Consider the following 14487-nt stretch of genomic DNA (forward strand, 5'->3'; position numbering starts at 1 on the left):
ATATTTTATTCAGAGCGGAATTTGTCGTAGATTCTTGCAGCTTGAAAACTCAACCCCCCCCCCCCCACCACCACACACCGTGTTTGTTTTTCCCAGGATTTAACCCTGCATTGGCCGTGCTCAACCACAGAGGTGAAATAAAGGACTTATGCAGTGCCCTAAAACTTACCATACTTTTCAGACGTACATATTTCAGCAGATTTTACTTATAATGAGAGTTTAAGCAGCGTTCAGTACAATACGTCTTATTATATGGAACACTGAGCTTGCTGCAGTTCGCACTCTCTGTCGCTGGGTGGTGATAATGAGCACATTTAGCTATGTGTCAATAACAGAAGAAGACGCAGCTCCTGCTGTTACTTCCACCTTGAGAGGTAAGAAACAAGAAGCTCATTTATACCTTTATGCCCACATTTTACAGATTCTGATGGTTGTGCAATCTGTGTTGGTAACATAACTAAAGCCCCAGAACCTTATAGTTTTACGATTTAACTCTTGACTCACTTGACTCTGTGATTTAAACTTTGTGCTCTTAGTCTGAGCTCTAGTGTCCGTGCTCAGCTGCAGGATAAATAGAAAGTATTGGACTCAATCCGGCTCCAATAATAGAGAAGCAGGCTAAACTGTAAACAAACAAGCAAAACAACATTAAAGCATGATTTCCAATTGTCATGTCACATTGATCTGGGTCCAAAATGAAGTTTGGAAAAATGTATTTATCGTGTCATTAGATTATTTGCTCAGTGTTTCTTCCTATAAAATAATGAGAATATTTATATGTAAATAAACAGTTGACAAATTGCTTCGTTTATAACAAAAGGAACCAACAGAATTTTTAAAGTTCTTTTCAAAATTATAAAGGAATCTTCTTTTATTACTAACTTTTATCACCAGGAAGTCATATTTTATCCTAACCCAGTTCTCCACGAGGAGAAACCATCCTCCTTTAATACCAGGAATTTCATTCAGTTGCATGTCCAAAAGTATTTGTTATTATTAGTTAGTCTTTATTTTTCATAATTCAGATATATGTACTTTTTAACAACCCTGCAGACATTCACTGGTGTTTACAGTTATTCTGGATGATTAGGCCATGTACTAATTATTGGTATAAAGGTGAAGAAACAGAGTCACAGAGATATGCAGCACTTTGTTGTGAGATAACCTTCTCTCAACTACTACTATATTTATTTTTTTAGTTAGAGCAAGGGAAAACACCAGTGTGTCAGTTAAATTGCACGTGTGTCTCCACAGCAGTGGATGAGGGAGCACATAAAAAGACTAGATATGAAACTGTTTCTCTTGCTCTCTTGAGTGTTGCTGTCTGTTCATTTGTTCTGGAAACTGATGTTTGTTGTGCCCTATCTTGTTTCTTTCTGTATTTGTGTGAGATCCTGGTTTGTTATGAATTAATCTGTGAAATACATTGTGATGCCTGCACTCTGTGCAATGTTGGTGCATTTGTTGCTGTTTGAAGTGAGGGAGAGGTTGGAGGAGGTATACAGTAGTTGCTGCCCTTTTACAGGCAGCTATATTTAACTGTTTACAGACTCTGCTTTTTAAAGTATTGATATTATTATGTGTGTGATTCTCAGACACCCACAAGTGACCGAACTGTGATGCTGTGAATATTCCATTGAAAATCCACAGTGTGAGAAGATGGACCCTGAGGTGTCTGTGCTACTGCATTGTGCAGCCTGGAGGGGGCTGTTGGAATCTCAAGTACAAGTGGAGCTTTCTGAAAGGTGAGGGACATAAATAAGGTCTCTGAAATAGTTTTAGTGTATGCATACATACTGTATCTGTAGCTATAGTTTTCTTATAATGACGCACAGTGTAAAGGACCCCTGTAGATGGCAGGGACATACACAGGGCAGGACACCTTACTTATACTTTACACAAAACATTATTTAAAATCTAACTCCAGGAACCTGTAAAGTGTTTGCCATCTCTCACTCCTCTCAGATTTAACAGGCAGACTGATCCATCTTTAGAGTGCCAAATCAAGGAGCTGTGGACGGAGCGAGTGTCCAAGGAGCCGTGGCTCTTCAACGGGGCCAAATTCAGACTGCACTCCTTCTGCTTCGACTCCCTTAAGTGTCCCTCATCTCCACCTACTTTTCCTGATCACTCACCCTGCTCTCATTCATCCCTCTCTCCAGTCCTCTCCTTGGACTGTGTAGAGGATCAGGACACCGATCTTCCACAGGATGCTGCTCAGAACAGAAACGGGTCTACAAATGAGACAGAAACTGTCGAGGGAGTCCTCCATCACCCCAGGCCGATCCTCACTCTAAGACTCGGTCTAACATGCTACAAAGACTACTTGGGAACAAATTGGTCCTGCCGAGCCAAAGAGTTGCGTCAGCGTGGAGAGATGGAGTTCAGCGATCCTCTGGCTTTGCTGTCCCAGCCTCTCGGTGTTGGTGCTGTCCTGTGTACAGATGATGGACAGGTGGTGTTAATCAGGAGGAGCCAGAGAGTGGCAGAGGCAGGGGGGCTCCTGGACATCCCTGGAGGTCACCCAGAGCCAAAGGTGAAGTAAATAGAATTAAATATCACTAATTTTTTTGATTGATTATTAAAACCATGGCTGACTTCCTCAGGTGGTGTGTGAGAGTCTGGGCCACGAGGTGTGTGAGGAGCAGATCAGTGTAGTTATGATGCAGCAGAAGCCAGAGGCTGTAGTTTCTGAGCTCTTCTCGTCTGTGTGCGCTGAGATCAGAGACGAGGTGCGTTTTTACGGATCATGCATGAAAATTATACATGAAACTTTTAAAATCCTGTCTATTTGATATTTAGTTAGTTCCTCTGTCCGTCTCCAGGTGAATGTTCCCCTGAGTTCCCTCGGAAAGCCAGTCCTGATGGGAATCGCTCTGAATCACACAAGTGCTGGAAGACCAAGTGCGGAGTTCTACGTCAGGTACCTGCCGTTTTAATCACCTATAACAAGTTATAGCACAGTTTTCTCTTATAGGAGCACTTAACACACAGAAGTGAATGCACATGTACACAGTCTAATTTAATCTGTCCTGTTGCTTTATCTTGATACTATTTCATTATTTATTGCTTTTTGCAGTGGCTGTGAGTGTAAAACACAACACAATAACACAAAAAAAAGCACCTTTCAAACTTGTTTCAATTGATCTGATGCAATCTCAACATGTCAGCTTCATGTCAGAATGAGCACCCTGGTCACTTTCAAGACAGCACAAGTCCAAACTGCATGCAGTAAAAAGTTCAAGACAAAACAAAATCAGGCAAGTGGTGAAAGAATATGGAGCATAAGAGTTTTTTTATATCTGTGTCCCCTCAGTTGTTCACTAACATCTGATGAGGTGAGAAAGTTGTACTGGAAAGGAGGAGCAGAGGCCCACGAGTCCACAGATATCGTCTTCATCAGCAAGACAGTAAGTAATTTAGAAACAGTGCACATTGACATAAAAACTTTAAGCTTAAGAAGACTAAGAAAACATGTAGGTGATTTTGAAAAGTGATGAAACACCTCAGTGACAGCCAATTTCCCAACAATTTTGTGCAGAGCTCAATCACAAAATTTCACTAGATTAAAAAATAATATTAAGCTTTACTAGCAGTGTAATTGTAAAATCAAGACCACAGCTGCAGACATAATAAATGAATGTTATATTGCAGCAAACTCACTAACACCTCAAAGTGTGTCTAGCAGGGTGTCAGTGAGGGCATCACTGCTCCTAATAACACAAAGTGTTTTGGGTATATAGTTCTGGTGGTGTAAAAAAATAAATATTCATTCATTTAGTCTGTCATTCCTGGACACTGAGGAAATTCGGCAAATGTACTTTAACACTTGTATTTAACTAACCGTGTTACCACAGTATCACAACAGGTATTTAAAATGATGTCTAATCACAATATAGTGACACTAGAATTCTGTTTTGTAGCAGGTGCTGGGGCTGGACAGAAGCAGCCCTCTGTGGTCTGAGCTGTGTCCTTCGGCTAAAGGAGCCGTGCTGCTTTTTCAGATTGTAAAACCTGGTGCAGACAATAACCAGCAGGTGACACAAAGCTGACGACTCCCAAAGGTGTACGAGACGATGAAGATACAAAAAACACTGAGAGAAACCTTTTCATTGAAGTTTAGGGATTTATTTTCTCTTCGACTTTAAGCACCCTTTGACCAATACTAGTGTTAAAACTGTTTAAAATAATGTATTTTCATCTTTTAGAAATCAAAGTTTTTAAAATATTTTGAATAAAATTTTTAAAAATGACTTATTTATGTTTTTTATTTATTTAAACATTCCAGTACTGATTATCTTTGATTGATCAAAGATAATCAGTACTGCATTATGTAGTTCTCTTGATGATTTATCCGCTTCCCTTTTTAAAAATTAAATAACAATGTATTGTCCTTGTAAACATAGATTGTGCAGCAGCATCTCTTTCTTCTTGCTCCAGCCTTCTTCACCAGTAACCCTCGTAACCGCTGTAACCAAAGCCTCTGTTGTAGTAATAGCCCTGGTCCTGATAAGCCACGTTCCACTGAGATAACAAAAAAAGAGGACAATGTGATTTTATTTAGGTGTTTGTTGCTGTGTCACATAGCATTTAACTGTTTCACAAAGACATCTAAAGTTTAGAAAGTCTATAGTCTAAAATGTGCTCTTAGATCAGTCAGACACAAGCTAGATTGTTTCAGAAAAATAAAGACTTCATTTTACACCTTAACTGCAGCTATGTTGATGATAAAACAACAGTTCCAAAGAACAGTGTTACAGTGAGGCTTTTCACAGCTGCACAGTACTCACATATCTTGGCTGCTGGCTCCATGGCACCGTGCTGAGCCTTGTATCATTCCACGCTACAAAACAGAAAAGGAAATCACGTCAGACATCTTTAAATATCAAGTCTCCCTAAAAGTCTGTCCATTTTTCATGCTGACCATTTATTCCACTCCACTGGATCCTGTGTGAGGGTGGAGGGCCATGATGGTAGGGTCTTTTCTTGGGAAGTCGAGGTCTCTTCTTGTCTTGTTTGGGGACAGGGGGCAGCAGTCTGCGAGCCTGGTCCTTATACTCTTGCAAGAGTGTCTGCGCCTGTTCCTGAGGCAGCTCAATATACTGCAGCTCTTCTAGCAGATCACTCTGCTGCTCAGGAAGACTGCAGCTCACTGGAGGAAGACCAGAGACATTACACCTGTGAATATGTAAAACCTGCACCGGATCAAATCATTATAAAATGAGAAAGACCCCAACTGCTAACAACAGTCTAACCCATATCACTGTGTTGAACTACTTATTAAAATTACTTGGATGTTATATTTGCGATAAAATAAGCAGGAGTCAGACATTGGAGTTTGAGGAGTGCCGTCTCTGGGATCTGCTCCCTGTCGTTCATCTGGTGCTGCAACAGTCGCCTTTTCCACTCAGTTGCTGAAGGAAAGATCACCACCACTCGCCGCTTGAAGCCTGTGAACAGTTGCAGTTTGTGACGTCGTGCAGAGAAGAGGATGTTGCACTAGAAACAAATTGTTAAAAAAAGGAAATTAGGGGATTATTCACTAATGAGAAATATCTCTACATAAAGTTTATTTCAGATGACACTTCATAGTTAAACATCTGTTTAGTAGTAAGTTACCTGATTGAGGATGTAGTTTCCAGGAGTCTGAGCAGCCACCTTGATTAAATCAGTTAGACACTGAGAGGCCTGTTGCAGCTTGCAGTCCCTCGTTCCACCACTCTACACACAGGTAGAACATAGTTTGACAAGTTGATTAGAAGCTGAACATTATCTTTGAAGGCGAATACAAACAGAGTGAAGTCTGTTGGTTTGACTCACAATCATACATGTGAGCAGCTCCTCTGTTCCCAGCAGTTTGTACCGTTTCTCAGGATGCTGCTTCATGTGAATCCTGGACCAGTGACTTTTCCCAGAGCCAGGAAGACCCACCATCAACAACACCTGGACAAAGAAAGAACAGATCAAATTTACAACAATGTACAAACAAGTATGCAGAGCCAGAATTTTAAGAAGTAAACCTCGGTTTCAATATTTAACAAGACTCGCACAAAAGACAAATTTAAGAAAGGAATTCAAGATGCTTTGCATAAGACACCAAATTTTTCTGTAATGGAAACATATTTTACCAAATACATTTTAAGATTAGATGAATGAAATCTTGAGAAATTTAGAGAAGCTATCTAAAATTGATTTTTGTGATCACATGAAACCACTGTTACTTGGTGCCAGGAGCAGCAGATCACTTCACTTCCCTTCTTCGCCCCAGTTTCTATTCCTTTGTTTTATTTGTGTTATTTTATATTATATTTATTTTATGTACTAGAGTGAACTAGGTGAGTTTAAATACACATATGCTACATTTATAAATACATACACTTACCTCACACTGGGCTCTGGAAGAAGGAGCCACTGTTGCACGCACTTTCTGCCCAGGAGGGAGTGCTGCCAGCATTGTAAACCCTGGAGGGCAGGGGTACCAAGGAGGGGCAGTGGGATCCAGAAGGAATCTCACTGCACAGCTCTTACAAAAGACATGTGGGAACAGAGGACGACCCTGTAGCACTGTGGCACCTATTGAAAAGGCCACACCGATGAAACGGCCGTTCTTATGGAAAGAGAGCTGAACGGCACCATCTGTGGCGAAAGACTGTGGGTGTGCAGGTGTAAACATCACATTTGGCTGAGATCTGAGAAGATTTTAAAACTGGATCCAAAAGAACATAAAGAACATTTAACTCACAGCGTAACAGCCAACAATGTCTCCCTCTGACAACGGTTCTCCAAACTCTTCTCCCTTTCCGCCTGACATTTTATTACCGTGTCTATCATAAGCAAAAGAGAGATCATCCTCACCTGGTTTGAGACAGATAAGAGCATGTTACTATTAAAAGCATTTAAACAAGAACAAACCTATCCCTAGAAAAGGCATCCCTGTTTAAAAAACGTTGTCCTGGGACAAATAAATAATAACCTATTAATTAACCAAAACCTTACCCAGCAGTAGAGAGGTGTCAGAGACTGACCAGCCCACTCTCAAACCGTAGGGCTCCATTGCTTCTTGTTCCTCCAGCTGTGTAGGCAACAATTTCCTCTCCAGCCTCACTTCAAACCCCACCCTGCCCTGCAACACCCCATGTGTGAGCCTGCAGCCCGACCACAGCGAGGGGAATTGAGCCCAGAACCGTGGCTGGCCATAGGATCCATCAGGGCCAATCTCAAAGTGGAGGTGACTGCCATCTGTGCAAACAACAACAACAAAAAATGAATAAAGATATTGATTCAAAATGTCTCTGCACCACGAGTGAGATATCAGGTTGAAAAGATATCTGTGCTTAATGAGGTTTTTTCAGATGCCCATTACTGAAAAGGTTACAATGGTTGTGCATGTTATCCTAAAAGACTCACATGGATCCAATTTGACTTTATCTTCATCTTCCTTTTCTGCCTCTTCTCTCTCCAGCACAGGCTGTGGTGACTTGGCTCTTTTTGAAAAAAAAAACAGATATAGAAATAAAATGTAAAGAATAATTTTCTCGTTCAATTTGGTAAAGTTTCCCACCTCCACAATTTTAAAATTATGTTTACCTTTCAGACAGGGCTCTCGTCTATATTCTTATGGGGCTAGGGTAGTTAAGTGATAGAGCGTGTACAGTTAATAAAACCCAACAGGAAGTATTTCGCAACCTTGTTTTTAATCAGTAAACATACAGACACATCAGCTTGTCCAGTCAGGGGTTTTACACCTGGTGAGAAACTGCAGACTGAGTAGCTGTTTCCAAAAATTACGAATATATTCTATACATATTCAAAGACATTTAAATTAAATAAAAGCACTTCATACACATCTGTGTATTTGGAAACTGGTACAGGTGTATCGAAATCCCTGAATAAAATCAGGGACTCTTTATGGATCATGTGAAACACTTTTTTTTTTTTTTTTGTCTTGTCCTTTCTCGGTCTCCTTTTTTAGCTCTTTCTGGGGTTGTACTGAATATGTGTGCCCCAGAGTCTCCCTTGCATTACCTTTTGTATCGTATCTCCTCTTTGAACTCGTAGAAAGCTCTTCCCCTGCCCATCTCCTCCGAGGACAGGGCTGTGCTGTCTTCTCCTGGATCCTCACCCATCCCTTTCTCCACCTGGTTCCCCCTCACCGACTCAGACTCAGCCTCGGAGCCTGGCTGTGGTGTTGTTACACTGGGTTCAGTCTGTGTGGCAGTGTCGGTGAACTCTCTGGTACAGTCCTCTTTACACGGGGCAGTAACACCAGCTTTTGACGATGATGAGGACGGAGCACGGTCCTCCACTTTCTCCGTCAGTGTGGAAGCTGTCAGTGAGCTGTCATTATGTCTTTTTACCTCGCTTTCTTCTCCACCTGGTCCCGGTTTTAACGCCGACCACAGTCGGTCCACCAGCTCAGCCTTCAGTCCTCGAGTGTCCAAACCAACTTCTTTCAGTTTAGACCGCAGCTCCGTCACTTTTAACTTTTTAATGTCCATGAGCTCCATTGTTACCGTGTAAGTAAAACGTGGTTATCTCCTTTTTCAAGCGGAGGCTTATTTTATTTAAAAACACCAAACAAAGTAAACTGTGATAAAAAAATAACATAACAACGGTTCAATATGGAGCCCTGGTCTGTGATTGGCTCTTTGCTTCTTCTTTGATCTGTTTTTGGCAGACAACACACTCCAGGAGTCTCTACTGCCACCGCGGCCAACAGTGGTACTACACCAAATACACAATTAGATCTAATTTAATAAGAAACTTTTAAGAAATGGTCAGATGAGCAGTTATTTAGTTATGGGTTTTCACAATGTCTGTGCAATAATAATTTAACAACCAAACTATATTTACTGTATACTGCACATTTCTACAGCTGCACATAAAGACAGACAATGCAAACAATCAAAATCTGCTTAAAGGATCATTGGTGTAGTGTCAGCCATGATTCAAGTGTTTGATCAAAAACATTGTATGAACAAATTTTAACTATTATAAATTAAATAAAGATGCTTCATATGTGTTATCAACTCAATTGTATCATCTAAAACATTATACACCAAACACTTGAGGAAATATTCTGCAGTATTTGAATAATCAGTCACTTGTAATTTGGGATATTCTTTCATAGTGATAAGATTTTATTCTACAAACAAGACAAATGCAAAAATATGAATGTGAATGAGCACAGACAAGTACAGAGGTAAAAAACAAGTTATGTTAAAAACATTTCATATGTTCAAATTCATTTCAAATCACTCTACTGTCTCATCTCTCTTTACTTCAGATTTCTTGCTCCGCTGTCTGCGTGTCATTACAACCACTTCAGTCAATGATTTCAGGAAAAAAGGTTAGACACAACTTTGCATCATTTGTTTCAAAAACTCAGCATAGTGAGGTTATTTTTTCCTCCTCAGTGACTCTTCTGGGCTCCACGCAAATCTCTCTAAAAGTAAAAACTATCACAGATCCTTTATCGTTTACCTCCTAATAACACTTTATAGACTCTACATGGATCATCAGAGAAGATCTGACTGCTTCATTTATGCCCTCTGAGCGGTGGTGTCCACACAAACAGCATCATAATAAAATCGTCACAAGCAGAGAGAAGGTCAGCAGTGATTTTTCCATTACACAACAGAACATTCAGGTCATGCTCACACAGTGAGCCTTTTTTTGTGGCTCAGTCATTCTCTCACCACATGCTTCACAATAAAAGCATCTCAGTGCTACAGCTGAATATTACACTCAAACATGTATTCTCCCTAGTGAGGACACAACTGTCCAAAATGTCAAACTCCAGCAGAGCTGTAAACAACCATGCATATTAAATATATTCAAAACAGACTGTAGGAAAAACACCATCTGGCTGTTTGTTGTGTCATCAGTGACGTGAATATAGTAATGCATAAATTCACAAAGTCCTGGTCAAGTCACATGGATAAGCAGTAACTTCACAATGTGATTATTACATCATTTAATACATCTGCTTCAACTATCCTGATATCCTGTTAAATCCCTTTTTGTCCCCAATAAAGAGTTGAAATAGTCTCAGTTAGTGTCACTCTTCCTGCACAGCTTTGAAAATCCACACGTTCCTCCCACAACACTTAATGATAACGTAAAGATTTTTACAGAATCCTTTATGACTATTTAAACAATAGATGAAAACATATTCAGCCAGCTGTAAAATGAAAACGATTTACCACCTCCTCATCAAAAAAAGAAAAACACAGCTAGAAATGTCCAAGCTTTGTTTACTTCATTTGTCTATATTGAGGTTTCTATAATTTTTCTATTAAATTGAAATTGTGTTTTTATATATTTCTTATAACACACAAGTCAGGAGACATGTAATGTTGGTAGAATGTGAAGAAGCATAAACAGCAGCCTAGATTAGCTTCATTAATTGTGTATTTGAAGTCACTTAAAATCAGATATAAAAATAGACATAATAGTCTATAAGACTATAGACTCTTTAAAATTAGATTAGATGACTCTTTTGTATTCATGTTTGCAACTATTTTACCAACGTAGTGTTGGTACCTGGGATTTATCATCAGTCTGAGAATTACCTTTAAACAAGTATTCTTACTAAGCTGCTCATATTTAAACTCTAAGTTTGATTTTATATGGTGCAGCAGACTGTATATTTTTTTATTTAAATAGTTAGAAGAGTCTTTAAAGATTTTGGAAATGGGTTTTTCTAGTTTTTTATAAACTTAATTCTGTAATAAACACATAAGAGGCACAAGTCACGGTGACATTGTGATATCACTGTGAGGTGATGAGTACTTAAGTGAGCAGTGTGATGTAATTTAAGGGAGGCTTTTGAGATGTTGTTACTAAACTATATAAAAAATATCTTTGGCATTTGCCTTTAATATGATTCCCTAAACTATACCATTACTGCATGCGATCGAACTGTAGAGGAGATGCGATCAATACTGATAACGGTAAAAAGAGAGTTAAGCTTAATGTTGACAGTCAAGTGTAACACCTTCTATGACTCTCATTTAGACGAAGATGGTGGGTGTAGCTGCAGGAAGAGGGGGTGATGGGGACCCGCGGTCTGATGGACTGTGGTCCAGCAGCAGCTCCTTTTCTCGGGGCAGACAAGGTCCGCTGATGTGCTGGCTGTGGGAGTGGTAGAGCCGCAGGAAGGCCAGGATGGACTGAACCAGCCACAGAGACGTCACAAACCACAGAGACGCCTGACCGCACAGCGTGTGAAAGAATGAACTATCAAACCCACTGATAGATCTCTTAAGGTACATTTCAGAATAGGAAATTGGCATATATTATTATTAAAGGACTTAGATATTACCTGTGCCAGACTGAGCTCTGTGTAGAAGGAGGAAGTGTCCACATCCAGGTAAAGTGGGACAGACTGAATCTCTGCACAGCTGGACAGCAACAGATTTGAAGAGATGACACAGGATCACAAAATAATCACAAATATCTATCTATCTATCTATCTATCTATCTATCTATCTATCTATCTATCTATCTATCTATCTATCTATATATCTTCAAGCATCTGTAGCAATACCAGTTTCAACACCAATGTTTAACAAGGAGGTAAGTTATAATATTTTTTAATATATTACTTCTACAACACATCCAGTCTGATGAGGTTCAGTATCAGATCACTTACCTATAAGGCAGTTTGTTGTCATCAGTCACGGTGTCACACCAGGAAACCAGACCCAGAGACAAGATAACGCTGGCCCCTCCAGACAGGAAGAACACACACACACTCAGCAGCACCGTCAGGAAGGACGAGAACAGGGTGCTGAGCAGAAGTACATACAAAAACAGTCATCAAAAAGTGAGTACAAGAGGTGACATGAGCTAATTCATCAACTATTCAGCATACACAGCATATCATAGTTATAATTATAACTATGTTATAATTATCTTTGTTTTTTGAGAAATGTTCATGTGCACTTTAACACAATAATTGTTCCTTTCACAGTGAAAACACTGTAAAATCCATTAAATCTGTGATGTAGAAAGGCTACAGTGCATATTATCATATCATATACTGTCTTGAAGTATGTTAAACATAAATTATAAAGATATGAATAATGTTTTTTTTTTGGCAGATGTACATTTAATAGGAAAACACTTAGACAACTTAGACAATTTTAGACATTAGTTACCCATTTCAGTCTTTTAAGTGTAGTACTTCATACATCTACAAAACATTTAACAACCACTACTGCAAGTAGCAGAAGGAGAATTAGGTCAGTTATGTAATTACCATTATAATAACTGTGTGCATATATACTTAATAATAATACATACTACTTTGCACTCTATGTATTTAGAGTGCATTTATTATTAATCTTTCATTTTTGTATTTATTTTTAATTTTTTTGGTTTTCCCCCTTTCTTGTTTATTCTGTATGTTCTGGGGCTTGTCAGCACAACACTTAACTTATAGGAAAATGAAAACTGTTTTTATTATTAATGATAATATATAATAATGTCCAACAATTATTTTCTAGGGAAAATATGGGTACATGCAAATATTGTTATATTTGATAAGTTATAACTAGTGCATTTAGGGGATTTCTGTTTAAAAAAGATGCAAAAAATGAAGATTGTTGGCTATTAATGTAGTGCAGTAACAATATTTATTTAATATAATGGAAACGAATGTTAAAGTAAGATCAAATAGAAAGAGTCTTCTAATAAAGTACCTCTAAAATGTGAGTGCAGTGTTGCGCATGCAGTGTGTTGTTTGTGTTGGACTCACTCGTCGTGTCGTCCGTGCAGATAAAACAGGCACCTCCATCCCTGCGCTGCACCGTACAGCACCGTGAAAATACCGACAAAAGTGGCGAACTGGCAGGCTGCCGGCGGACCCCACTGCTGCACCACCAGGCGAGACGCGTCTCCCGGCTGCCCCGTCATCTCGGCCGGGTCCTCGGTCCTCCAGTAGCCGCTGGAGAAGAGCGCGCAGCGGCCTTTAAATGCGGAGCCGTTCAGAGCCATGGGGACGACCACCAACAAGCCCGCCGCCACCGAGAGGGCGTGAGCGGTGCAGTGGGCCAGCAACAGCCGCCGGTCCAGTTCCATGTTAGAAATAAAATGCAAACTACGCTGTGAAGGTTTCACGCTGTAATAAAGTGTCCGCTAACGTCAGCGCATCCCGGTTTCTTCCCATGTAACGGGTCACGGGGGTGGAGGGTGTGTAAGGACGGCAGGGCGGAGACCGGAGCGTCACGCAGGCTCAGAGAGGAGGAGCACAAGAGGTCTCACTCCACAGAAATCTCCAGAAACTACATACAAAGGCAAGATTATTAATAATAATAATTATAATTGATACTTTATTAGTCCGTTTGGAGAGGTTCTTGTGGACAGGAAGCTGCACTGATTAATCATCAAAACTGACAAATGGTTATAACAGGAGTTGTTTTAAAGCTCCTATTTTATAGCCTGCTAGTCGGCTGATTGTTGACTAGAATGATGCATCGCTTTATACAAAGATCGTTACAACATCCGATTCTCCCTCAGTGACGTAAACACTTTTTTTAAACAAGCTGGCCTCTTTAATCAATCCTACATTAGATATAATTCAATTATCCTGCAGACACATCGATTCTCTGCATCTCACTGATCAGTGCGACCATCCCATCAGCATTGCATTGTCACTTCAGTCATGATTACATCTAATCAGCAGAGAGAGCAGCGTTTCCCGAGCAGCATCCCACAGAAACATGCTAGTTTCATTACAAACACAGATATACTGGGTCAGCATATGAATCCAATTAACTGCAGTTAAAGAAAAATGCAGAAGACCTCTGGGTTAGAGGAGACTTACTAGAGACTCCAGAGAGAACCTAGGTCTGCACTGCGTTTTAAATACAGGGTGTTTAAATGTACCACATGGGTCCAGTTTGGATGCCACAGTCTGGTTAAGAGGAATGTGGGGTGGAGCTGGGGTGAAATTCCTCTGTGGGAAAGATATGTGTCCCCTCACTCTACTGATAAAGGAGGAGTGGAGGAGTAAAGCTGATGCTTCCTAAAATCAGCACAAATTATTTAGAGTTTCTTCTAGTTTTTATGAAGCCACAGAACAGAGCTTTAAAAAACCACTCAGAGCAGAGAATGTCAACTTGGCTAATACAACAGTAGGCCTACATAATTAGGTTATTTAGCACTGACCATGATATAAAGTGTTTTGTAAGTGATCTCTTCTAGTATAATGTTTACATAATATATGTGTAGGTAGTGAGGTCATGCTACTTAAGGTAACTGCACATGCGCAGTCTGTAGATGTGAAGATGTCCCGTTTGGAGTGAATCAGGTTTTTGACCATATAACTAATGTGTAGCCTAACGTTTATTATAGGAAAAATAATAGTTGTATTTTTCATATTTCTTGCATCGACAGACGCTTGGAGAGGTTTACTAGTGGAAGGAAACTAAAATTGCACAGTTGATGTGTGGACAAAATATTCGTCAAACAAGCGTGGTT

The 14487-nt window shown here is 39.8% G+C and overlaps 3 protein-coding genes across 4 annotated transcripts; 1 reads left to right on the forward strand and 2 right to left on the reverse strand.

The window, feature by feature from the left end:
* The first annotated feature begins 100 nt into the window (after positions 1 to 100).
* Positions 101 to 4211, forward strand: nudt22 (nudix (nucleoside diphosphate linked moiety X)-type motif 22). 2 transcript variants are annotated; one of them, XM_026357734.1, is made up of 7 exons: positions 101 to 374; positions 1596 to 1745; positions 1966 to 2536; positions 2607 to 2732; positions 2826 to 2923; positions 3317 to 3410; positions 3924 to 4211. In XM_026357734.1, exons 2-7 carry the CDS (start codon positions 1660 to 1662, stop codon positions 4050 to 4052), a joined length of 1104 nt encoding a protein of 367 aa, XP_026213519.1. In that variant the 5' UTR covers positions 101 to 374; positions 1596 to 1659; the 3' UTR covers positions 4053 to 4211. The 2 variants fall into 2 exon arrangements, with proteins under 2 accessions (XP_026213519.1, XP_026213518.1); XM_026357733.1 differs by lacking the exon at positions 101 to 374 and having other exon boundaries at positions 1533 to 1745.
* si:ch211-107m4.1 (heterogeneous nuclear ribonucleoprotein U-like protein 2) lies at positions 4113 to 8627 on the reverse strand. Its single transcript, XM_026357732.1, has 11 exons — positions 8026 to 8627; positions 7408 to 7484; positions 6997 to 7239; positions 6743 to 6855; positions 6383 to 6649; positions 5821 to 5943; positions 5620 to 5721; positions 5331 to 5499; positions 4925 to 5152; positions 4791 to 4843; positions 4113 to 4524 (listed from the first exon to the last, which is right to left on the reverse strand). The coding sequence occupies exons 1-11, from the start codon at positions 8505 to 8507 to the stop codon at positions 4447 to 4449; spliced, it is 1935 nt and encodes a 644-aa protein (XP_026213517.1). The 5' UTR covers positions 8508 to 8627; the 3' UTR covers positions 4113 to 4446.
* Positions 8628 to 9117: 490 nt separating this feature from the next.
* Positions 9118 to 14415, reverse strand: zgc:153018 (uncharacterized protein LOC767701 homolog). Its single transcript, XM_026357968.2, has 4 exons — positions 12764 to 14415; positions 11657 to 11794; positions 11327 to 11405; positions 9118 to 11213 (listed from the first exon to the last, which is right to left on the reverse strand). Exons 1-4 carry the CDS (start codon positions 13084 to 13086, stop codon positions 11016 to 11018), a joined length of 738 nt encoding a protein of 245 aa, XP_026213753.1. The 5' UTR covers positions 13087 to 14415; the 3' UTR covers positions 9118 to 11015.
* Positions 14416 to 14487: the final 72 nt, after the last annotated feature.

The sequence above is a fragment of the Anabas testudineus genome, chromosome 10 (genome assembly GCF_900324465.2).
Source record: "Anabas testudineus chromosome 10, fAnaTes1.2, whole genome shotgun sequence".
NCBI lineage: Eukaryota > Metazoa > Chordata > Actinopteri > Anabantiformes > Anabantidae > Anabas > Anabas testudineus.

Bases quoted from the DNA above. Each gene is read 5' to 3' on its own strand.
- si:ch211-107m4.1 (XM_026357732.1), bottom strand. From the start codon at position 8,507: ATGGAGCTCATGGACATTAAAAAGTTAAAAGTGACGGAGCTGCGGTCT. The intron at 7,240-7,407 runs GTGAGTCTTTTA...TTGTTTGCACAG, and splicing joins TAAAGTCAAATTGGATCCAT to ATGGCAGTCACCTCCACTTT. The intron at 6,856-6,996 runs GTAAGGTTTTGG...GTCTCAAACCAG, and splicing joins TGACACCTCTCTACTGCTGG to GTGAGGATGATCTCTCTTTT.
- nudt22 (XM_026357734.1), top strand. From the start codon at position 1,660: ATGGACCCTGAGGTGTCTGTGCTACTGCATTGTGCAGCCTGGAGGGGG. The intron at 2,537-2,606 runs GTGAAGTAAATA...TGACTTCCTCAG, and splicing joins GAGGTCACCCAGAGCCAAAG to GTGGTGTGTGAGAGTCTGGG. The intron at 2,924-3,316 runs GTACCTGCCGTT...GTGTCCCCTCAG, and splicing joins AGTGCGGAGTTCTACGTCAG to TTGTTCACTAACATCTGATG.
- zgc:153018 (XM_026357968.2), bottom strand. From the start codon at position 13,086: ATGGAACTGGACCGGCGGCTGTTGCTGGCCCACTGCACCGCTCACGCC. The intron at 11,795-12,763 runs GTGAGTCCAACA...ACTTCTGCTCAG, and splicing joins CTGCACGGACGACACGACGA to CACCCTGTTCTCGTCCTTCC. The intron at 11,214-11,326 runs GTAATATCTAAG...CTGTGCGGTCAG, and splicing joins CAGAGCTCAGTCTGGCACAG to GCGTCTCTGTGGTTTGTGAC.